Source organism: Hyalella azteca, unplaced genomic scaffold (assembly GCF_000764305.2).
Source record: "Hyalella azteca isolate HAZT.00-mixed unplaced genomic scaffold, Hazt_2.0.2 contig3170, whole genome shotgun sequence".
Classification (NCBI taxonomy): Eukaryota; Metazoa; Arthropoda; class Malacostraca; order Amphipoda; family Hyalellidae; genus Hyalella; species Hyalella azteca.
The window spans coordinates 123510-148441 of NW_025933422.1; the positions used below are offsets into that span (position 1 = coordinate 123510).

Sequence of the window (24932 nt, forward strand, 5' to 3'; positions counted from 1 at the left end):
TCTGTAGGAAAAATAATCAACATTATCAAAATACAGATGTTTTGATTTGTTCTCAGAACACCAGCAAACAATATGAAGACTCGTCGAGTGGTTCATGTTCTGGTTGCAGCAAACGTTGAAAAGACATAAAAATCGAAACCAATTTGTAAAGCCGTTGTTTCTTGCACATTCCAGCGTCGAATATCGAATTGATAGCGGCTAGCTATTCGCGGATTATGGAATGCGCTGCAAATGACTTAAAAGCCACACATTGAGAGCGATAAACAAGACATGGAGGTCACGAGGCCTAAATAGTATTACATTGTATTGCAAACTGCATTAGAGTTTTTATCAACTTTACATTAAGGCACGAGCAACAATACATCGAGGCCGAGCTACAATAAATCAAGGTTCAGGTTGCAATCAATTTATGTCTAAGCTACAATGCATTGAGATCTGAGCTATAAAACATCGAGGTCCAAGCTGCAGTACCTTGAGGCCCCGGCGACAATACCTTGAGGTCAAAGCTGCAATATATCGAGATCCGAGCTGCAATACATCTAGGTCCAAGCCACAAAGTATTGGGGCTCCATGAACATTATCTTTCGGTTCAAGCTACAATACATTGAGCCCCGAGTAACAAAATATTGAGATTAGAACAATACATCTGAGAAACTATACGTTGAAGTCCGGACAATACATTGAGGCCAAAGTAGCTCTAGCAATAAGATATTAAGATCTGAGCTAAAATGTATCATGAGAGCTAAAAGAGACCGCATTCAGATCACGCACGCAGCTCACTGACCGCCGCGGCTGCAGGGAGACGTTGAACTCCGTACAGGCGATAAGAGCTCAGTGCAAGGCTGGTCAACTCGCAACGTACTTACGTGCACTTGCTACAGCACTCACAGTATTATAGAAACTTGATTTCGTCTGATGGATTCTTCAGCAAAGTCGACTGAAGGAGGTATCTACTTTTAGTTGCGTTCTCGAGATATTATGGTTTAGGTTTGCATGACGTCGGAAAATGGAGAATTTAGAAACATAACCGAAGTGGGTTTATTGAAAATAATTTGGCAGAGTCTCATTTTTGAGACGCGGGTTTTAATACAACTCATACAAGTTATTGGATTCATACTTACTGAACCTTTATTCTGCTATCAGTTTATTTTTAATATCAGCTATTGACACATGGTGAGACAGGGATCCAGTTGTTCCTAAAGAATAACATTAAATTTTAAACTATCGTGACATATTTTCTCTTTCATTCTACAAATTTACCCCTAAAATATCAGTATTTTGATTACGCTGGGGTTTGCTGACGATTTTATTTATCTAGCAATGAAATGAGGAACGTATCAACCTAGTGTTGGGCGGGTTCTTGTACACGACCACAGTTCTGACCGCCGCCGTCCGATTGGATCAAACTGCGCGAGGGCCAGCCGACTCGTGTCAGCAGTCACCAGTCAGTTTACCTCTAGTTTCTCTTTGGACTTCATGCGAGTCGGTGTACAGTGTTTTTGTCACGTCGATATCGGCTTGGTCGATTCTAGCAATGTTGGAATGGTCAGATACCATGAATTTTAGATCTTGGTATTTAACTAATACTGAAAGGAGGTATCGCCTTATTTCATCGCTACTGAGTCATGTATGAAAATCTACTAGTGGTTTGAGGTAATCACAAATGAAGTCTTCGATTGAGTTTGAGCGTTGACGAAGCTCCTCGGAATGCGTGTTTGATTGGGCGGAATGAACAGGTGGGTAGCTGTATATGAAATTTATAATTGTTTATATCATTAGTTGTATAAGCAAGCATCTGTATTCTGTAGGATATGTTCTTAATATTTTGGGCGGAAATTGTATAACTATTGAGTTATTAATGGCATTGGAACGCGGTTTTCTGAAAGGAAACATTAACTGAATGTATTATCACCGCAACCCTTTTCTAATAGCACAGTTTATTAGCAAAATTTCACGGAACTGATGAAAGTGACCAAGTAAGGCGCGCTGCTAGCATTAGATATGATAGTTTGCGGACGAATATTGAATTCAAGTATTGAAACTTTTGTTTATACATAAGAGTTGAACAAAATGGTCAATTGATAAGGGAGTAGTGAATAGATTTTCTTTCTTTCACGATGTCTTGTACAACAAAAAATGTTTCTATATGGCTCAATCAGTCAATGGGCTAAAACTGGCTTGCTAATAACGATATGTATTCGGAATATGCGTGGACTACTATATACGTAAAGATTATTATAATTAATTTCTTTAGAGAATTTCAATAAATATAAATATTTGCAAATAATTTTTGTATCAACACTTCTAGATCTCGCTCGTTAGAGCCCCATAAGGCCATAACTTCATGATGACATGAAATTTAATTCATTATAAAGTGAGTTTGGAAGCGGTGGACTGATGGTATATACATATGTTGAATCACTAAGCGGCATTGAACGAAAATTTACTTAGAATTAAATTTGAAAAAAATAAACCACCCAAAATAGAAATGCACATGCAGACATGCAACGCAAAATTGTGCATAATCTCATGTGATTTCTTTATTTCCCTGATAATAACCGTAGCTTCGTCAGCGGGGCGACTAGATTACACCCGCGCATCGCGCAGTCGGGAGCGCAGCCGTGCACCTCCAATTTTGCGCACCAATAAGCCCTGAATCGAACGCCTTGGATCTCTCCGGACATCCACCAATAAGCCGTGAACCACTCGGCTTTGTCCTCCTCCGGCCTTGCATATAACCTGCCTTGCACTACCAGGCCGCGGATCGAATATGACTTCCGGTCATCGTTAAATTACGTAATTTTACGTTCAACGCATCTGAGGTTAGGTGCGAGAAGTGTTGACCAGAAGTGTTGAAGGCTACGTTTCGGAAGGCAGGAATCATGATTATCCATTAAATCCAGGGCAGTGGTGGTCTTCGGCAGGCGACCCCGCGCAGTCCAACGTTCGCTGAACTTCCTTTACCGGCTGTCCTGCTCGACGGAGGCCACAACGTTATGAGATGCCTTGTAGATTCGTAGCAAGATTTTAGTTTACATATGCCATCTAAATTCAAAATGGACTGATTGCTTGGCATCCATCTATTTATGGATGAAGAGCCTGACCCAGAGCCTGACCCCCTGTCCGTTTATGAAGAGCCTGACCCAGGAATTACTTTCCATCTTCTGGTGGCCAATTAAGATTCTACGGCATCTCCAAGCAGTTATTCAAGTCACCATACTGTCATCATTGAATGGTTACAATACATTATTTTCAGTATTTTAAATACTGCAACAAATTGGCTGAACTATTAGTAACATCGCACTAATAACCAATAAAGTGAGCCTGCATGCAACAGTCACTAGCACTACTTCAACCATGAGTCACTATAGGGTCAGTTTCTATACATCGAAAAAAACTTGTGCTCCCAAGAATGAGGTTTTCAAAGCTGTGAGCGTTGTTAGTGCTGCTATTGCAGACAATTGTGAAGATATTTTCTTATTTTATGCGTTGCAGTTGTACATGTGACTTTTTCAAATCATATGCATCACTGTTTTCGCCGGCCTTGGCTACAGGTTGCTTGTCGCGGCTGTGTTGTGATTACATCGCGGTGAGCCCATCGAGCTATCGACCTCTTGTGCTGGAGCTGATATGGACCGCCAGGACACGTTAATGCGCTTCACGTCCCGCATGCAACCATGAGTCGATCTATGTCTGTTTGTGCGTGAAAGATGAACCTGCTCTATGAGTGTATATTCCGTTAATTGGACTTTTTTAGTGTAAATTTCGTGAGTTCAATAAATTTTGACGGCCTTTCTGCTGATAATGTTGAGTTGAATCTTCGAGGCTGCATTCCCAGGTCATAGCTTGAAACGAAACTTACAAAGTTTGTTGCCAGAAATTATGGCCTTGGCATATTCTTCTATTCGCTACTTACGCATATTACATGTCACTGCATAAACCCAGCATAATTTTAGTTTTTGCAAATTTTCCCCACTCAAGTAATATGACGTTTAAGGTGAAATTATATATCGAACTTATTTTAAATCGGTTCTCCAGTTTACTCAGATGAGCCATCGATCGCCATGAGCAGTAAGTAGTTCATCCATATCATGCTTATTCAGTCCGTGCTTTATACAATGCTTGTTTTATCCTGTACTTTATTTATTAATTGTTTGCCAAATCTTTTTTCGTTTTAATCAGTCTTCGTTGTCTCCAGTACTCGTATAACTCCTTCATCGTCATATCCAGTCCTTATACATACATCCTAGTTTTATATTGTCCCTTTTTTATCTAATTCTTTCGTAATTCGTTTTGTTCCATCCTGATTTTATCCAGATCCTGTCATTGCCAATCTTTGTTTTTCTTCCCCTGTTTTAGTAAGTCTTAGTTTTACTCATCGATTGCCTTTATTGACGGTTTGCTTCATCTGACATCATACAGCTTCATTAATTGTCACAAATATTTACAGACTTTTTCATAACAAGGGAACTACTTCGCTGGATATATCAAGTGAGTCAGCGTACAATTTTCGCTGGAACGTTTTGAATTTTCGTCGCCATGTGTCTGTCTTTTTTCGAAAAATGCGTCGACATGCAGGGTTTGGAAAGGTTCTGGAGTGTTATCAATTTCTCGCCGGCTGAATCCTCATCAAAATTACTAAACATTCTTGGTATTTATTGTCTTCTGATGCATATACTTTCTTATCGCATGCAGCTTATTATGGTCATTGCTCCACGCAAGACAGCCTTGCTAGTATTGGGTACGACGTTTTTTCCGGCGCAACAAAAATAGCTGATCGATGTGCCTCCCAATTGCCATTGCCGGCATTTTCTTCCGGATCAGGCAGAGCTACGCACTCCAGCAAAATACAAAGTTAAAGAAATAATTGGCTTAATATTACGCTTAATTAGTTATTTGGTTCGACAATTATTGTTGAGCTCTCATACAAAATGCATTTTTCAGTTTATTCCGAAAAATTCTATAATCAATAAATGAACGTGTGTTAATGCCGTTCATTTATATTTGTCTTATACGTGTGTTGCTGAATTCGTGGCATAAAATGCAATTAACACATATTGACATCGTTTCTAAAATAAATACTCTCTTCCCTCGCACATGATTGCAAATTTTACCATTTTCAGTCCACTTGCCCCATATTCTGGAGCTATTTTGGTTTTCGCACGTTTTATAATAAGTTCAAGTACTGAAGCGTCCAAGTCATCATTACAGCATTCAAAGAGAAAAGATTTGTATCAAGCTATGCATTCAAATTTGTTGAACACGCGTTAAAAATAAATTGTAAAAATAATTGTAGCATTGCACGAGCGACCCCATCTGACCGGCATGCCGGAAAGTAATTTGCATCAGTTAGCTTCGTTTGAAATGGTTTGTACAGTGCAGTTCCTGTAAAAACAACACGTATGAAGAAGTCGTGTTGTGAACCATGTCACGCCGGGGCTGTAAAACCCTTCACCTCTGGTATCAGAGTTCTAATCAAGGTTATACAATAATTTACTGCTGTGGCAAATATAAATAAGTATATAAAAGTGTTAATAACAGCCTTTCAAACACCGCCTCTTTATTCATCCGCCTTTTTCTATTCTGGTATCGACTTAAATAATTGAATAAGACCTAAATAAAAATGAATCAAATTCCGTATATTTTGTGCGTTTGAGCAGGACGTCTTCCTCGGGTAAAGCGGGCGGTCCCCGTTGAGGCCGTGACCGAGAGCCGAGTTTTGCAGTAGGTATTATAGGCGTGTAATCCTTGTCCCGGTTAGGTAACAGGATCTCTCCTTGGATCATGACACGGCGATCGATGTCTCGTGACCTTGCTCTGGCCACACTGTTTTTAGACCTTGCAGTTTTCCTCACCTCAATCACACACTTTGGTCTCCAATTACACATGCGATACAGTTTCTATAAACGCTTCGACTCACTACATGTGACTTGCTAATTTTCCATGATGCCAGACAGGACCTGAACCACTTATCCAAATGACTCAACGTGTACTACCTAGCCAAAACACTTGCAATATATTTCGACATTTCTACCTTGGTGAAGAATATAACTGATGGGCATTGTTTTCAGAAAAATTTTCAATTGGTTTGGAGCCTTGAAAACCCTTAAGGCCATTTTAGCGGTGTCTAATGCTCGCAAGCTTATCTTCGATCAGTTACGACGTGCCTGCCGATAAGTGAGGAGGGAATCCTGCACAGTAAAACATTGATTACTGTACCGTGCACGGTGCACGGCAGCCTGCAAGCTGTCGGCAAGCAGTTCCCATTGATTATAGTGTCTTGGTCTGAGGCTTCTACTCTTCTAGTGCCTTCATGGTAGAGGAGTTTGTTTTCCGGCCTTGCTTGTCTTGCCTACTAATTTTAGCCCGAATGGCACTATAGCAAGGGTCAGTTTGTAAACAGGGGTAGTTAGGAAAACAATCATTTGTTATTGCATGCGCCACATAACATTAAGTTAGGCTCATAACAAGGATAGATAAAAAGCGATTCACTACTCTTGTAGCTACCTAGGGTAAGGTTAGGCTCTTAACAATGATAGTTAAAAAAACTATTCTCTTAATCTTTCGTGCGCTGCTTCAAGTCAGGTAAGCAATTCCCAAACCTTGCGGAGACGCAGCTGAGTTGGAAAGGAAGGAACTATTCAAATTTATACGCATCTTCTGAAGTTTTTCGTTGAGTACACTACGTTACAGAAAGGGGCTATAGACGTTTGCTAAAACTTAGCGTTTAGCGTGATAAATATAAACGAGGTGGACAAAAAAAATTCTGACCATTCTCTCAGGAGCGTCATGTCAATAAATAGATTCGTTCATAATTAGGTCAAGATCGTTTTGACTTGACGAAATTATTCGTGGTAAACCCGCTAAAACTTAGTGTGTAGCGCGGTAATTAAAATCGAAATGATCATAATCTCAATGAATAACACCATTTTTAATTTGCTCCTGATCGCGGTTTCGATTTGACAAACTTATGCGGGAAAACCTGCAATGGAAATTCGTCCCAAAAGTGCCGATTAGGTTTTAAGCAAGTAGGTATCCATGTTTGAACGGTCTGGGCTTTTACTATGTACAGTATAAAAATATTGATTTGAATATATTTTCTAATTGCAATTGCACGGTTGACATTTACTTTGTAATGGTTGGTCAATTAATCACAAATACACTCCATATGAAGTTACCTCCTGCTGCTACAAAGGAAATCATATCTATGTCAACTAGGCACGACATTCTTCCCCTCCTGATCGATGATTCTACTACTGGAAATAAATCCTATTTCACTGCAATTGCTGAATGAAGATACAAATTTAATTCTACGGATTCTCAAACGAAGTTTTAATTTAATTTTACTCCTTAGTTGTGAACCTTTATTTTCCTTAATTAAGTGATACTTTTGGATAAAGAAACCATGAACAAGTAGTTTCGTATATTAATTGTATTGTCATTTCTCAACACGTTCTAAAAATTTTTCTTTTCATAAAAAATTCTACTTCATATTTTACTGGAAAAAAAGTGAAGTCATTTGACCGATCTCCCTTAACATTAAGAATTAGTATTCACTCGCATAATATTAAGACAGAATAGAGATGAGAGCCTGAAGTGGAAGTAGATGCGGTGACATGAGTTCTTGATCACCTGTTCGTTGGTTGAGGTGTTGCAAGTCGGTGTGATAATTAAGCCGGATCTTGAAGACTTGGACTTTCTTTTCCTTCCCGAAAGGTCGTGCTTAATCAGCAACAGCAAAAACTTGAAATCTCCGACGATACTGAAATAAATCAGTCGCGGTTTCGAATGTCTATGATAACGCGATTGCACTGTCTCTTCGATGAATATTGATGGTTTGTCTTGGTAGAATTAATGAATTATCCTATGTTTTCGGCGTGAGTAAACTTCTCATGTACCTGATGTGTCTACAGTAATTCACGAAATATACAAGTACTGCTGATGTACCTACTGTTTTGTCATGTACTATGTCCTGGTGTCATATTTAAAAAAAATGGGCAAAATGTGCTATCTATCAAATGCATTGTTAAATAATATAAAAGGAATACTAAACGTATATGACGGACTAAAAAATCTTTAATGCGGAGAGACTAGCACAGTGAGCACGGAGCTCGCGAGTAGGCGCTGCGTAGTCTAGGTTCGCTGCAGCAGCTGCACGCTGCTCCTGCAGTCGTGGCAGCGCTCTCAGCGCGAGAAGTGTTCAGTAGAAGTGGCGTTCAGTGACAACACCTTACCTGTAGTCCTGTTCCTGTACTCAATTGATGAGTGAGTAGGTAAGCGATCCTTATCTTTACCTCCATTGTCTCGATGCTTTTTTTTGAGTTATTTGGCATCAATTTATCATTGATGCCAATCATATTTTTTAATCAATTCCCATGAAAAGTTTTCAATTTATTATATGATCTGAGATGTAGTTCCAACTCGTACGTGAACGAAATGTTATTTTCATGAAGTAACATGACTGGCATCCTCATAGAATATATCACAACATACTCAATGATTTTTATCGACTATATCGTGGAGTTGGATGCGGTACCGGTGTACCTGAATTGCGAAATTCCATTATGCAGAATTCCAGAAGTTTGTTCTGCAACGACTCTGGAAAATGCTCTCCAATCGACGACCATGATGGAGATTTTAATATTCTTAAATGTTCGAATCTTCTCAGTTGAGAGGTGTTTTTAATTTATAAGGTGCTAAACTTCGTAAACGAGTCATTGATAGAAAAAAAAAACCTTCATGTTGAAATTTGTTGTTCCGTGTCTCTTATAGTTGTTTCTTATCTAAATTATTCAAGGTTTATTTTCATGCAGAGACAACAATATTATTTGAATGCGAAAACAATATTTCAGTAAAGGTTACTGCTGCCCTGACTGCAGATACCATGCTACCAACGAAAATGTTTTGCGTCGTGTGCCTGAAGAGGAGGCAGATGCAGGTCTTGATCACCGGTATGCTTGTTGTGGTGTTGCCAGTTGGTGTGATGATCATTGATCAAGTCGGATCTGTGAGATTTAAACTCTTTCCTGTACTAAAAGGTCATTCAAAATTAATAACTGAAATATTTTAAACCACACCGACGATGATGATGTGAAGCAATCGCGCTTTAGGAAGGCTTAACATAACGCGATCGTATGGTCTATGACGTATATTGATAGCTATCCTCGTAAGAATTAAGAAATTATCATAGTCTGCATGACATGAATAAACTTTTCATGTATTTAATGTTTCTGTCGTATTTCTCGAACTATACAAATGAAGAAAGGTGTACTGAATTAAAAGCATGTACTAAATTTTTGGTCAATCGCGATTCAGCCATGATTTGCCATTTTAATGAAAAGTGTATGAGTGGTCATAGATATTAATGAATATTAATGTTAGTGTCAACTGTCAAATAATGTAACAACTATACTTTAAGTGCATGAAGCACTAAAAATTCTTTAATGTGAGCGGACAAACACCCTTCGCACGCTATTCGCATGCAGGCAGGGTGTGGTAGCAAATTAAAGTGTACTGAACGAGGTCATACATGTGAGGTAGTGGGTCTGTTCGATGAATATTGCCGCTTCTTTATTTGAAGTGTAATCTTTGCTAGGTTGAGGTCTCCTCTGAACAAAACGTCATTTGCCAAAGCTACACATGGACGGCCATGAGGTGGACGCTACCATGGACGCTATGGACGACCACGGCGGACGCTACTCCGCCATGGTTGCGGAGACGGCATCCTGTAAATTAATGACGACATCGCAAATCCCTCCAACCATGACTACTAAAACCCAAACGCGATCCCGTTACATTCCGCGAATTTCTTTGAATGTATTTTTGTTAGTTCGTTCCGGCAGGCCTGCCAGACCATTTGAATAATTTTCTGGCTCGTTTTCTGTGGGTACATTGTATTTTGCAAACTGAATGCAACTTCACGCTGTCTTAGTTCATCATGAGTAAGTATCATTCGGTCCTATGCTTCAGAGGTCAAATTGTAGATGTGCATTGCATGGATTAAGGTGCGGCCTTGGAAGTGTAATCAGCTGGCTGCTCTTTCGTTCAGTCAATCGGCCCACCTTGTCCTTTCCTCGACAAATGTCAAGGACTTCACTATTAATTGTTAATACTTTCGTGAGTTTCTGGTCCGTTCCGTCAAATTCGAAGCAGACAGTGGAATTTTTTATTCCTCGCTCGTAGAATTGCTATTATATTTATTTAGTGCTGTAATATTTATTTTAGCATTTTCTTATTTGCGTGCAAGTTACCCTATTGAATATGAATTCATTTTAAAACTACTCTCCCAGTTCGTGCTATTAAATCAAGCAATGTTGATTGATCTTTTTGTACGTGAAAGATGTGTTTACAAAGTATTGTTTCAATCGCTTATCAATTAATCTTATGCAATAAATTTTGGGTTCAAGGTGTAAGTTTATTCGATTGTCCGTCCGTATTGAAGGTTCAAGCTGAAGCGTGGGCTAAGCCCGTATCCGCTGAGCACGACCGGCCAGACCTCGCCCGACACCGTGTCGTGGATGACTTCCCTGCGACGTCATCCAGGTTCAGATCCTACAATCGGTTTCACTTCTACGGCTTCCAGTTCTTGCCTGCCCATCGTCATCTCTACTTGCTCGGAGAGTCTTGCACCTGCTGACGTCACACCAACAGTTGGCTGCGATGCTCAAAAGTTCAATCAGAGTCCCACAATATATGCATCTTCCTGCTACTCGGACGATGCGATCGGTCTTCTCAAATCCGAAAAGGCTGGATACACCAATGAAAAATCAGTCAGTCAAAATGTAATACGCAACAACATTCATGTGTGTTTGGACCTAACGTACACAACACCTTGTTCTTTACCGGGAACTTCGACATCTCTGGTCTGGGCTGGACAGGTTCCTGTCGACCAAACGTCGGAAACTTGTTCCCTCGGAGTAGATCACTCGACCACGTGAGGGATGATGAGTATTTTTACAGCCATGCTTATTTACACCGCTCCTCAACCGCTCAACACGTATCTTGAAGGCTGGACTCGTATGATCCTAATTTTAAAAGTTTTGGATTTTTTCTTAAAAACAATTGTTGATATATCTTTTTATTTTCTAACATTTTAGAAGTAGTGTTTGGAAAAGGGACAAGTATAAGCACAGTCTTTCCTTATATTAATTTTCGTTCGCTTGATGGTATATTTCAGTCGAGAAATTTCGAAAGTTGTAACCGGTTTTACGTTTCATTTATCAAAATTATAGCAACGATAAAGTAATCGCATAGATGGAGTTAAAGTCGTAACCAAATTCCGGTATTTTCCATTCATTTTCTTTAATTATCAGTAAAACTTGAGATTTCGGTGCTTATGGATAGTAATAGAAGAAATCAAATTTAAGGGAAAATTTTTTGAGTAAAATTTAATCATTTCGTAATGTTCGTAAGTTGCATGCAAATTTCGTTATAATTTTGTGTAACTCCATTGCTAGTGAAAAATCCCCCCAAGACTTCCATTTACTTCAGAGGCTTTATTTATGTTTATATAAAATTATTATTATTTCAGATGAATAAAATGCAGAATTGATGTTAAAATAAAATGTATATATAGTGATGTCTAATTATTAATTTAGTTAGATTTATGTTTATAAATTGTTACTTATATTTCTATGAATAAATGTTGTTTAAATGTACTGGCTTGCACAAGAACTCCAGACCTCCTGATACCTTTGAAGTTGTGCACGAGTAGAATTCCTATTATGTTTTCATTTCATTTAATCGATGTGGAGTACCATCGAAAGTGATTTATTTTAAGTATATTTGTGCTTGACACCAGCATTCCTTGTTATTTGATGCTACGCATAAGATATATCGGGCCTTTAATTTGATAATATTAATTGTGTGAACATTACTCATTCAGTGCAGTATAGTGAGCTCAAAGTCCTCGTGAACTTTTTAGATTAAGGTTTTCCGTTCCTTGGTTTACCTTTGATTCAGCCTTGTGCATTCATGTTTATGTAAAAACATATATTCCCAAACAAATGTTATCCCCCTTCCAAGATTTTTGCGCACTTTATCCAAACAAATAAATTCTGCAGCTCACCTACTAAACCCATCAACTTTTTATCAAAGCAATAACTAGAATGTGTCAGCATCTACATGAATACTTGTTCCTTCGTATGATAAGGCTTGAAATATCACAGTAATTACGAACAGCTCACGAACAATTACGAACCGTTCGCGTCCCAGTGTTCCTGCCTGGCGTTGTGTATAATCGTTGACAGGGTATTTAGAACTGAAAACCTAATAATACAAAAATTCAATAATTTTGCGATTTATTGAGTGGTTTCTGTCTTTTTCTAATGTAAATATGTTGTCATTTTGTTTAACCTATTTACTTTATTTTACAGGACTAATGCACGTCGTCATTCAGCGTCAGGATCTTATGTCGTAACCCAAGAACAAGACTCAGGATATTTTACATCTCTACAACCCCGCAACACCGAAGCTGCAGTACCGAAGTCCCTATCCGATATTGTAAGCGGAAGTCCCGATGCAACACTGAGTACAGAGAAAACACCGTCGCTCGTCAACAAAAGCTCTGAAAATACCTGGACAAAAACTGTCAACTACCGGTCATCGCAGAACTCAAAACTAATATCACTCTCTGTCTCTACCAGCTTTGGTATAAGCCCCTCAGCCGTCCCAACTCCAGAAAAGAGCGTCGTTTTCACCTCTGTTGAAGAAACCACGACTCGTGCATCGACGCAGAGTAAAATTTCGCCAAGTGAGACTCGGAACGTCGTTTCCGGTGCTGCCAAACTCGGCTTACCATCTCCTATCTTGCAGGAAAGTGATTCGCAAAGTCTATTTTCACTTTCAAAATCTGAAATTCCAACGTCCAGTGCTTCTGCCAATGTTCCTGTTGTCCCCACCACTAGCAGATTTAGGCTGGTTAGTAGCCAACCTCATCCCCCACCTTCGGATTGTGCCAAGTTGCGCCATCAAAGTCATACGATTGAGAATAAATTTGAACACAAGAGAAGTTGTTACTACTATCATCACCCATCCACCAGTGGTGATGAATCAACGAAGCCTTCCGCGTCTGATTACAATAGTTTAACTGCGAAAAAATTGTCTTCAAATAACTCAGAACCCAAATCTCTGAACATTCAAGAAGAATTTTCCAAGTTTAAACTGTCAGTAAATGAGGCCCAAAGTTCTGACAGTTTTGGACACCTAACACTCGCTCGTGACGCAAGATCTTTACTAAACCAATTGAATCCCGATCTTAACGTGTGTGTTAATGAAATAAATAAATCGGCTTGCGTTTATTGTCATCATTATAAAAATTCTCAAACTTTATCTTCCTCAAGATTGGCCACTTCATCCGAAGATCAACGACGTAAAATTCTTTCGAGTCATCCAACGTATGACTGTCCAGTAGATAAATCTACGATTGCTTGCATACCAAACCCAAAGCAAGACATAAAGTCACCTTTTCTTCGTCGGAAACAAATAAAAAACTGCCAATTCGCTGAAAATGCTTACGTTCCTGAGCCTGAACAGTCTAGAAGCAATTCCAGAATTAATGCAACTCGATGTGATGCTAAATTATCTAGCTACATTTCAAATATTAACAATATTGACATCAACCACATAAACACTACACACCCTTGTAAGTCCAATGCAAAATCAGATCACAAATCTCGGATAGCAACTCGCTCAATTCGCACGGTGCATTGCCGTGCCATACAAGATGCGCCGCATGTTACGGAGGCTTCAGATATACTAAGCCCGATCGAATGTCAAGAAAAACATTCAAACATTGAAGGAGAAAATTTTACTAACAACTTCCTCCCTCGGCAGGGAGATTCAGTCGTGTTCAAAAGCTGCGATGATGTTTCGAGGAACACCTACAAAGATACTCTGCGAAAATCGACAGTCATAAACAGCACGAGTCCACTCAATAATCGAAAGCATTACGGTCCTAGTAGCAGCCATAATTCTATTAGCGGTACATCCAGCCTTAGTGTTGGTACCAAAAGCTGCAACAAATATATAGAAACGGATTCGCAATCCGAAGCAATCAGAGAGCGAATTTCAAGTAACGACGCGGACTCTAAAGACTACTTGACACGCATCCGTTTTCTTTCTCGGAACTCCAAGCGTAGAGACGAGTGAGTAACGCTGACGAAAACACTCGAATCGGAGTTCATCATTTTTGAAGGTCGACAAATACTCTGGTTATATTGTACATTTAGTATTTAAAGTTATTAGATTATAAAATCTTGTTAAAAATATATTATTGTGAAATAATTTCAGACAAAAACGGGAGCAGTTGCATCGAGCCGAACTCGACGAGCGCCAGCGACGAGCCAGAGTGCTGTCCGAGAGGCGGCAACGTAGGAACTTCATTACTGAGAAATTCCTCAGGGAGCCCATTCAGAAATACGCCAAAAAGCGGTGAGAATGTACAAGTAATTTCTTAAATTTCGACGAAAATCGGTTCATCATGAGTACCGTCATTCAAAAACATGCTAAAATACTGATCAAATTTCGAAAAAATACAGTGATCGAACCGTCAACATTTTTTCTTCATTAATTGCTTGAATTACTTCAATCCAACTCACTTACCTGAGACTGATAATTATTCGAACAGCTCTTCGCCATCACCGCAGTCGCCTCGACTATCATCTGAGGGAAAGGACTCGAGCATCAGCAAGTCTGTTCCTAACCTGTTTCGCTCACCAACAAGCGCGGAAGGTGTGAGTTTACCTGGCGAAGACAGCAGCGGTAGCAGGGAGTCTGTTTCAACCGAAGATCTCTCAGCCAGGCAACGGCTAGTCAGCAATGCGGTGGCTAAGAGCCGCTCTACTCCACTGTTAGTAGTAACTCATCGGTATGACATGTTTACTTGATCAAAACTTTATTTCAGTATTTATTTTATATAAATAAGTCACAAAATGAATTAGATACTGAAAACGTATTTTTTTGTCCACAGGCTAGGTCAAGATTGGCTTTAAAGGTATTGTTTCGACAAGGTTGAGTGCTGGTTGAAATTCGAGCGTTCGAGACCAAATGTGACCTTGAATAGTAAATCATATTTATATTTATTCATTATTGGAAGCTATTTCAACGCCTATAAATAAATGTAAATATCCGCTTTACTCTCATTTTTTTTCTAGGTTAGCATCGGCGAGCAAGCCTAGTCTGGAATCGCGTTTTACTCAAAGGAAATTTGCTCATCGCCAAGTCTTCCCTCCCGGTCGAACTCCTGATGGCCGCATCTATCGACTATGCCGCTCCGTTAAAGCTGAAGATAATAAATCTTCGGTAGATAATTCGCATTGTGAAACTGCATCGGTCATAAGGGAGAATCAGAAACCTTATCCAACACGTTCATTAGAAGAACTACGTAGTCTCCAACAGTTTAGGAATGAACGACTGAAACGCTCGCTAATTTCGCGTGACATTCCCGTCAAATCAGGCACGACTGAAGCTTTGCGTGAAAGTTTTCGTATCACAGACTCTTCGGTATTGAGACGCCGACGATCCAAGATGGAGTATTTACCGGTCCCAGACTCTAGGCTTCTTCTCGTGGAAAAACCGAAACTCAATCGGAGACGGTCCATGCCAGACCTCAAAGAGTTCAAGTGTGTGAGCTCAGCTGTTGTTTATGAAACAATATCTATCCTAAGTAATCTTGAGGATACAAATAATCTTATAATAGTTCCGACATCGTTGTCACTATCGTCTTCTGAACGAATCAACGCTACAAGTCAATTATGTAGAGAAGATTCGCCAGAGAAAGAGAAATGGAGTCATCAATTAGCCCGAGTTCTACAAAATGACACAGAAAAAGTATTCAATTCAAGCCCATTATTAGATAAATTAGGTCCTAGTAAATTCACTAATGGCAAAAACGCTCATGAATTAGAAAAAGAAACTTACAGGAAAGAATGGATTTCTAAACATTCCAGTGTTCGTAGCATGAGATGTCAAATATTCAAATGTTCAACTACAGACGCGTCTGTTCAGACTGATGAGCAACAACTGACTTTGGGCCATGGATTGGATCGAAGTTCGTCGACACAGGTAAATGATAATGACAGTAACTATTATGACAGCTTGGAAGAAGATGAAGTGAGCGATGACAAACATCTGTCGAATAAGGTTTTTTTCGTTAGCGTTGATAGCGAGAATGAATATGAGGATAACCCACGTGTGAAACTACCTCCACGCCTCAGTGAAAGACTTAGTAATTTTCAAAGACAAAAAGAACGAAAAATAAGAAATAATCAAAAATTTTCCCGCCAATTAATAACAGAATTTTCTGTTCCATTCCCCAAGACTCTTGATAATGAAATACTCAATGACTTCCAGCCTGATAATAAATCAAACGAATTACCACCTGTTCCGCTCACCAGGAGTCGGACTGGCAGCGCTAAAAGTTTGGAGAGTCCTTCATTTTCTCGTAAAAATTCACTTCCTGCCATTACCAGTGCATCTCCTTCAAGATCTACGAGTGCCACTAGGAAATTTTCAGATCAAAGCCTGACGAGTGTAGGGGAAGTATCTACACTCGGTGTCATGTATCCTTCTGGTAACGATGAAGAGACTGAGAGCTTAATATCTAAAGATGCCTCTGTGGCAAATAAAAGTTCTTCTTCGAGTTCAGAAATAACTCGTTTGAGTTCTCTTGATGGCGGTGGGGTATCGTCGGAAAATATAAGAAACGATAAAACGCATCGCGAGTCTTCCAGTATGAAATTACAGGAATCAAATTTTCTCCACATGTATAATGAATGCGGCGAGTCTGAAAGTGATTCTGAGGACGAGATTCTCGTAATAGAACGAGAAGGAGACGCTTCTACGGCCTTTCATTCGTACAACCATCAGGCTTCTCAGGACTTGATTAATTCCTGCAAACAATTGGTGGAGGATTCCAAGAATGCTAACAAGGCTACTGGAAATCTACAGTCACCAATTATACTCAGAAATGACAAGTCCGAATCAGCTAGAAAAACATGGAACGAAAGTACGTCGGGAAACTTTAACTTCGTAAAACTGATGACAGATGATGATGTGAGCATCCAAGATTTCGGATCGCCTCCCAAGTCTCTAAGTTCTCGGGAAGATGGTTATGAAATGGAAACAGATGATGGGAGCGTTTGTACTGAGTCTTCCGGACGCATTACAGTGATTGCTGCAGGTAGAAGTAGCAGGAATAGCAGAAGTTTTGACATGGATAGTCCTGTCGATGACATTGCTCGAGAGACGACCTCTGAATTATCTGAAGGTACGTGCGTGCCTTTGACGAACAAAACCACCCCACTGGAGAGCATCTTTAGCGGTGAAAAACGTGATGGCTTGGATTTAGAAACTACAAATGGTAAAGCTACTGTGAACGAAATGATCAAGATGACTCCTAAAAAGGTCGATATGTCCACTGATAAACAATGTATTCACGCGGACGGAGAAACTGATCTTGTCTTAGCTTCCTTGCAAACAGACAAATCAAATCTAAGAAGTTCCGACCATCCAGGAGATACATTCTATGAAAACGGCTCGTGTGCGTCTGCCTACTTCACTCCTAATGAATTTTCGAGTTCAAAAGAGGATGATAGAGGGCATAAAATTCTTCCCTTAAATAATACATGTAATAGTCTGGAGGACAAGCGTGAAAATGCTTCCCAGGTCGAGAATGTTACCGAGAAAGAATCCTTTCTTAAAACCATAGAGAAAAATGAAGCTACCAATCGAACTGTCAACGGCGTAAACGAAGTTTACCATTCTGATGATAATTTCTTCCCGGATCATTTGTTAAATGACAGTTTGTTAGGCTTAGACGATTCAGTTACCTCCACTGACGATTCTGTGAGCTCTTTGTTATCCACAATAGAAGAAGAGGCTGAACCTAGCGGTAGTGCTCGCAGCTCTAATGCTCAGTCTGACGGCTCTCGTACGTTGGAAAACACCACTATGGAAAGTGAGGAAAAATTTGATGCAGAAGAAAAAAACAGCGAGCCTGAGGGCCAGGTTATGGGCATCAAGAACGAAAAGCTATATAGTGATGAAACGAGCAAACGTGTGAATTGTGCCGAAACGTGTGAAAACGAAATTGAAGACAATCTTCTTAGTTCAGCAATTCTAACAGATGATCCAGAGGGGGACCCCGAAGAAAACGCTTATCACGATTCCGATGCAGTTAGTATACAATCTGCTGTAGATGACGATTTGAACGATTTTGCTGAGTCCAACAATGATTTCAGCGCAAAAATTGAGACCAATGTAAATTCGCTACTTAGTACCTATGGATCCGAAGATATTCTAGCCAAAGTTGATACAGCTGTAAACGATACTGTTGGCGACATAAAAGTCAATATCTCGGAACCAAAAGATGCATATTCTTACGATGGAGAGAATTCCACGGTGAAGGCTGAAAATTATTCTGTGAAGGGAACAGAGGCTCTTTCGTCGCGTACCACCGTAGCAGATGGCTATTCCAAAGTAGAAATTATTGCTGCTAATGCTACAGTAAAAGGCAAATCCGATTTATTTGTGGAAACCCATGTTGAAGCTGTCGTTATAAATGGAGACCAGGAAGTGGTATCAGACACTCCCGATGCTAGTTCACAAGAAGCATGTGATACCGAGGCAGAAGAGAAAGTAGATGAATCGGTAAGAGCCGAAACTGGGGTAGAAAACGAAATGGATTTTGCTGTTGAATCCGAACCTGAAGAACATTTAGAAGCAGATGCCGATACCGCAATTGAAGTCAAAGTCGACTCAGAGGTGGGAGCCGAAACTGATGCGGAGTTGGAAGCCGAAGCGGATACAGAGATGAAAGCCGAAGACAATGCTGTGGTGGCAGCCGAAGACAATGCTGTGGTGGCAGCCGAAGACAATGCTGTGGTGGCAGCCGAAGACAATGCTGTGGTGGCAGCCGAAACCAATGCTGTGGTGGCAGCCGAAACCAATGCTGTGGTGGAAGCCGAAGCAGAAGCTAAGGTAGAAGCTACAGCCGATTCAGAGGTTGAAATCAGAACCAACGCAAAGTTGGAAGTCCGGGCGAACGCTGAGTTTGAAATCAGATCCAACGTTGACCTGGAAGCCGAAAACGATGCTGAGAATGAACCTGAAGCCGCCGATGATGTGGAAACTAAAGACGTTGATGAGGTGGAAGCTGAAGCTGATGATGAGGTGGAAGCTGAAGCTGTTCACGAAGTGGATGCCGAAGCTGCTAATGAGGTAGAAGCTAAAGCCGTTGATGAGGTGAAAGCTGAAGCCGTCGACGAGGTGGAAGCTAAAGCCGTTTATGAGGAGGAAGCTGAATCCGTTGATGAGGTGGGAGCTTACGCTGCTGATGAGGTGGAAGCTGAAGCTGCAGATGAGGTGGAAGAAGCTGAAGCCGCTGATGAGGTGGAAGCTGAAGCCGCTGATGAGGTGGAAGCTGAAGCTGATGATGAGATGGAAGCTAGAGCTTTGAATGAGGTGAAAACTGAAGCTGTTGATGAGATAGAAGACGGGGGCAATGCTCATGGTGTTGAAAGTTCTCAGTTAACGTCCAATTTGGAAGTTGATTCTACTGCGTTTGGTTTTGAAAAAAAGTTCATCTTTGGCACAAATTATGAAGTTGATCAAAGATTAGTTTGTACTTTGCGAGGTGACCTTTCGGCCAGTAGTGACCGTACGAGGAATAACTCGCCTAAAGATGGAAATGAAATCGGGAATGATGAGAATGAAACGCTTCCTCATTCAAATAACTCTTCTTCTGATTTAGAAAAAAATTCATTCAAGCGAGAAGAAGATGAAGGAAGTAAACCCTGGTTTTATTCAGAAGTGTTCAAAACTCCCCAGTTTTCAGATAGCATTGACAACTGTGAATCTGTGACTGAAGATGTCTCTCAAAAATATGTTCCTTGCATAAAGGTTGAATCGAAAACTTGTGGGAATGAAAATCTTACAGATGCCGGACATTCAACTAAATCGATACCTGCATCATCTTTGCACGTTGCATTACCTACCCGAGTTTCCGTTTCCAAAGGGCACTCTCAAGAGAGAGTGTTCGCTGCTGAAGTATCGCCGCTTTCGTTACGTTCGTCGGGGCCAGAGTCTCCGCATTCTCCAGAACCAGGATGCGAAGAATCCAGTCAGGATGGTGATTCTTCCACTGGCAGTCCAGGTGCGGCAAAAATCCCAACCTCTTCACCATCTACTGACTCGGGCGTAATGGAGATGCCAGCTCCAACTGATATCAAGCAGTACACTGGTAGCGCTAGTGCTTCGGAAGATCAAAAAGTCGAAATGAATCCGTCTTCTATTAGCTCTGAGCTCTCTGATGCGGTTCTCTCTGTTAAAAGTCGTGCAACTACTCCCGATACTAACAAACTACCGTCTCGTCCACAGTCCGCCAAATCTAAGAAAGAAAATTTAGATCGAATAAGAAGTGGCCACAGGTCTACGTATTTGTGGGTTCAGTCCACTCTACCCAAAGATATAATGGAAGCTGTAAGCGATGATGATATTGAGAACATTGATTACAAAAATGATCAAAATATAAATTCTGATCATCATGTTGATGAAGATCATGATGAAATGAGAAGGTTGTGGGAACCGTGTCAACCTGTTCTTCCTGCTTCTTTCGAGGAGCTCCCTTCTCCGACCGAGAGCTTTCTATCTTCTTCATCGCCCCTCGAAACTTCTAATAACCAACCTGGATCACACAATAGCCAAGACGGAGACGAAAATTACAGAGAACAGTCAGCCAGCGATAAGAGTCTGCCGGAAGAATACGAGAAGCATAGTGAACCTTCAGAGGTGTCAATGCGACTCATCAAGGCTTTGGAGAGAAGAAGAATCCGACGTCAGAGGTCTCGAGGGTTCAGCATCGACACTCCAGAGCACCAGCACAAGCCTGCCACCCTCAGCTCCTTGGACAGACTTCTGGCATCTCTTCCGATGTATCATGCTCACACTAAACATGGCTGTTCTTCGAATCCTCGTACCCCAAAACCACAGGTTTTCATGAGCCATGGCTCTGAAGATGACGCTGGGACAAATCAGGTTACTGTCCAGGTAATTGCTGGCAGGCAACCGCCAGACGTACGAGTAATGGCTTCCAGACAACTCAGACTGCTTGTGCAAGTCGGAAATGGGGATGAAAGCAAATCTTGCAACAGTGAATTGTCAGAGTCATCAACCGTTCGTGAAATCCGTGAAAATAATTACATATCTCATAAACATGAAGCGGAACATTACATACTGCGTAAGCAGGCAGCGGAAGGTAAGCGCAAAGCAAGAATACGCAACTGCCGTAAGGTATAACAATGTTTATTATCTGCGTGTTGCAAGTATAGAAGTTCCCTAATTCGGAAACTAAACACAAATTTCCCTTATATCAATAAATGAATTTTGATATTTGCATTTTTTTGAAAGTTGTCACCGCGAATATCTTAAACATGTCAAGTCTATTGTGATGCATTAAAGTCACATTCATACATAAATCTTGATTTTGTTATTGAATATTATTTTTACTTTCCAGAGAAACGTCGCAGTCGTCCATTTGCCAGCGGATCAGTTCCTCGAGAAGCTTTTAGAGAGACCAATACGGCAGTCGTTAATTTGAAGGCTAGCAGCAATAGACAGCACCCAAAGTTATCATCTGAATCGCGAAAATACGGCCGCAGACCGCGTCAAGCTGCAGAATCTGCTTCCAACGAGCTTCTCGACGATCATCGTACTCGCATGGCAAATCAGAAAATCAGAAGCTACTCTCTGTCTAGAACGATGGATAGTTCTTCCAAAAGTTATAAATTACTTCCTCCAGAGCAAGTTGAAACGATTCCCTCTCGTCTCTTCATTAAGCGTTCACTGAATGATCTGCAATTGGGTGCACGAAGACATAATATCACGTCGAAAATTTCAACCGCCTGTGAAAATGTTGTAGATGAAGATGGAACGAAGTCCAAGGAAAGGAAAAAGTCAGTTCGGGAGCAGTTCATAGAGAGGGCTACTAGTATCCTGGGCGGTTCAGAGCGAGCGGTCAGCGCCTTGAGTGGCTCAGGACGAGCTGTCAGTGCCGTTAGCACCCGGTGCAGCTCTCGCGGCACGAGTGCGCGCAGTTACAGCAGCGGCGTCAGCTTAGGAGATTTTCCCTCGCAAGTTGTCGGAGAAACTTCGGTGATGCCACAACGTACAACAGATATGATAGCCGATCTACAGCATTTCTATGGCAGAAAGAACTCTAAGAAAAGGTAGGGTTAGATGGCTTTTTAACTGCCGGAGTGGCGTGATCTGAATGTGTCTAAATTCTATTATGATGCATTCCATGCTAATTTCGATTTATTTTGAACTGAACACGCAATGAATTTGACTCTTAGTTAGGTTAGTTTGTTTCTCGTATTTCAAGGTCCCCCTAAAGTTACTTTATCATATAAAAACCTGTTGCTCAATTCAAACAATATTGATTTTACGTAGCCGCTAATAATAACATATTTTCACCAATCTCTAATTTCAATGTACAGCTCCCATGACATTGAATGAAATCCATTTTTTTCTGTTGACGACCGACTGATGTGACGGGCAGCAGTGAGCTGGCGCGCCCCCACGACGCGCCGGCCAGCGAGGCTGCCGAAGTGTTCGTGGTGCGCGGCAGCAACGTCCAGAAGTGCTTTCCTTCGCCGTCCCCGCGAGAAGTGAGGCTGCGGCTTAAGCCTAGAGGTATGCTGCTTCATTCTTAAGTACTGAGTAGGAGTATAAGGACCATATGAAACTTTCATCTGTAGCTGATAAGTATTTCAAGTGTAAATGCAGTTAGTTGCTATAGTAAGCTGCTGGTTCTATAAGAAGAGGAAAATTAAGGGCATTTGGAAAGTTTGCTAGCGACATGACTTGATAAATTTCAACGAAAGGAAATATAATCCTGATGGTCGGTAGTCGGTTCGTCGATTTTAGGCAGCTTATATTGGGTCATCCACAAAGGCAATGTTCGATCATAAAATTAAATTGCAATAATTTAAAGAGTTTATCTTATACATAGTTTTATCTTGTTATTATTCTGCGCAGCCAAGAGCAAAGACAGCGCAGTGATATCATTGGATGACTCGGCATTGAAACGTCGTGAGCAGGAGCGGCTCCAGCGCAACATGTCGGCCATCAACGACCTCCTCAAGTCCCTCAACTGATCTCTAAACTAATTTGTTCGAACTAATCACATTGCTGCTAATATTCCACAAGATCATTTATGCATTCATAACCTTGAAGCAAAAAATTACTGTAAAATGTGCGACCCTGCAGTAATTATTAACAATTCACTGCTCTAATCAAGGATGTGTTCTTACCATAAAAATTTATAGTTTAATCTGCAAAAATTTCAGCATCGATACTGTTTAATTTTTTACTGTTGCTATGTCTCGGCTCTTTCGGTTGGTGAATATTTCAGGCTAAACTGATTTAATTCTCAATAATATTGCTAGTCTTAGAGTTACCCAGAGAATTCCGTGCTTTGAACACTCCTACCCTGATTGGTGTTGCTGCTGAGGTTAGGATTGGTGCCGCTGCACCGATACCTTCCACAATTGAGAGCACGGCATCAGTATCCGTCCATTATGCTCACACTTATTCGTCATTAATAAATATTGTTACCATGATCTCTATTTATATTACTTAATCAATAGGTACGTAAGTTATTCGTATATTCTTGTATATGTTATTTGATAACCTGCTCGTGCAATTGAGTATGGACAGGAGAGCCGGCCGAAAAATAATGTACTTTTTCAATCACATTATTGGCTCGGTAGTCTGATAACTACATATTGTCCAATAACTTTTGCTGTGACTAATAATAAAAAATAAATAATATCATATTACCGAGTCTGTCAATTTTACCCTCTATATTTTGAGACTACATCTGAATGAAATGCCTCGCCATCTGTAGGAACGATGGAATAATGATCAGATTTTCACGATTATAATAATGATCACGAGGTACGCCAAAGGAACAGCTGAAAGCTAACGTTGTGTTATTTGAAAACCTTTTTCGTTTGCCTAAGGTAATTTTTTCATTTCTTCTGGATTGTAGCTACATGAATTACAGTTATGACTTATGTTAGAACTGATGAAGGTTCCATATACCGACGCCAGTATGACTATTGGAGATATTATTTATTTGCGTTTCAGGAGTGACTGCTTCTGAATTATTAACCACCATACTGAGTATGCAAATCTTTTTCCCTTTGTCTGATATTTTCTATAATAATAATATAGCGGTTTCAGCGTTTATTAGGCCGTCGCCGATTCTTAACATATCAGAACATCCACAGCTTGTATCGGTTTCGAACTCGCAACTCACTGCTTAAATTCTGCTGTGCTTAACCGCCCGGCCTCTTCGCCGATTCTCACCAGAAACTGTATCACAGAGCTGGGATCGAACCCGCGCCTCTCTGCTCCAATTCTGGTATACTCTGAACTGTCACCACTGGGCCACCCAGTGAACAGACGAAAGAATGAAAGGCGAGTCCAACTATTTTTATTTTTATTGTCCAACTATAGTTTTTAATTTATTTGCTGTATTTTTAGTCAACCAAGAATTTTACAAATAAATTCACTGTTTTCCATGGTATGGTAAATTTACTCGGAGTTTCCTTGACTTTTAAATGCTTGGTTTTATTTTACGACATTCCATTTCAAAGTATATTCAGGCAGAAATTTGTGTGAAAGTATTTACCTGTGAGATTAATATGTATGCACATCTCATTATCATAAGCTTCTTTTTTGAACGCACGTCTGCATCATATTCAATAATTTGTGATCAGCAGAAGTAAATTAAATTCTCGTTTTTGTGACCGTAGATTTGTTGTGGATCTTAGTTAATTTTGAAACCGAGGTTTTTTCCAAGGAGTTTCTTGTTATAATTATGAATTGCAAAAAACCTAATGAAATTCCAAAAAATTTCTGGTATCAAG

The 24932-nt window shown here is 40.3% G+C and overlaps 1 protein-coding gene across 1 annotated transcript; it reads left to right on the forward strand.

The window, feature by feature from the left end:
- Positions 1-14105: 14105 nt before the first annotated feature.
- Positions 14106-23837, forward strand: LOC108683337. The gene is made up of 7 exons (XM_047879485.1): positions 14106-14144; positions 14290-14430; positions 14627-14848; positions 15153-21253; positions 21512-22223; positions 22556-22689; positions 23035-23837. The coding sequence occupies exons 4-7, from the start codon at positions 15526-15528 to the stop codon at positions 23151-23153; spliced, it is 6693 nt and encodes a 2230-aa protein (XP_047735441.1). The 5' UTR covers positions 14106-14144; positions 14290-14430; positions 14627-14848; positions 15153-15525; the 3' UTR covers positions 23154-23837.
- The last annotated feature ends 1095 nt before the right edge of the window (positions 23838-24932 follow it).

What these genes read in the sequence shown, in the direction of transcription:
- LOC108683337 (XM_047879485.1), top strand. Translation starts at nt 15,526, where the DNA reads ATGGAGTATTTACCGGTCCCAGACTCTAGGCTTCTTCTCGTGGAAAAA. An exon ending in AGAAAGAACTCTAAGAAAAG is followed by an intron (nt 22,224 to 22,555) that starts GTAGGGTTAGAT and finishes TGTGACGGGCAG; the next exon opens with CAGTGAGCTGGCGCGCCCCC. An exon ending in GCTGCGGCTTAAGCCTAGAG is followed by an intron (nt 22,690 to 23,034) that starts GTATGCTGCTTC and finishes TATTCTGCGCAG; the next exon opens with CCAAGAGCAAAGACAGCGCA.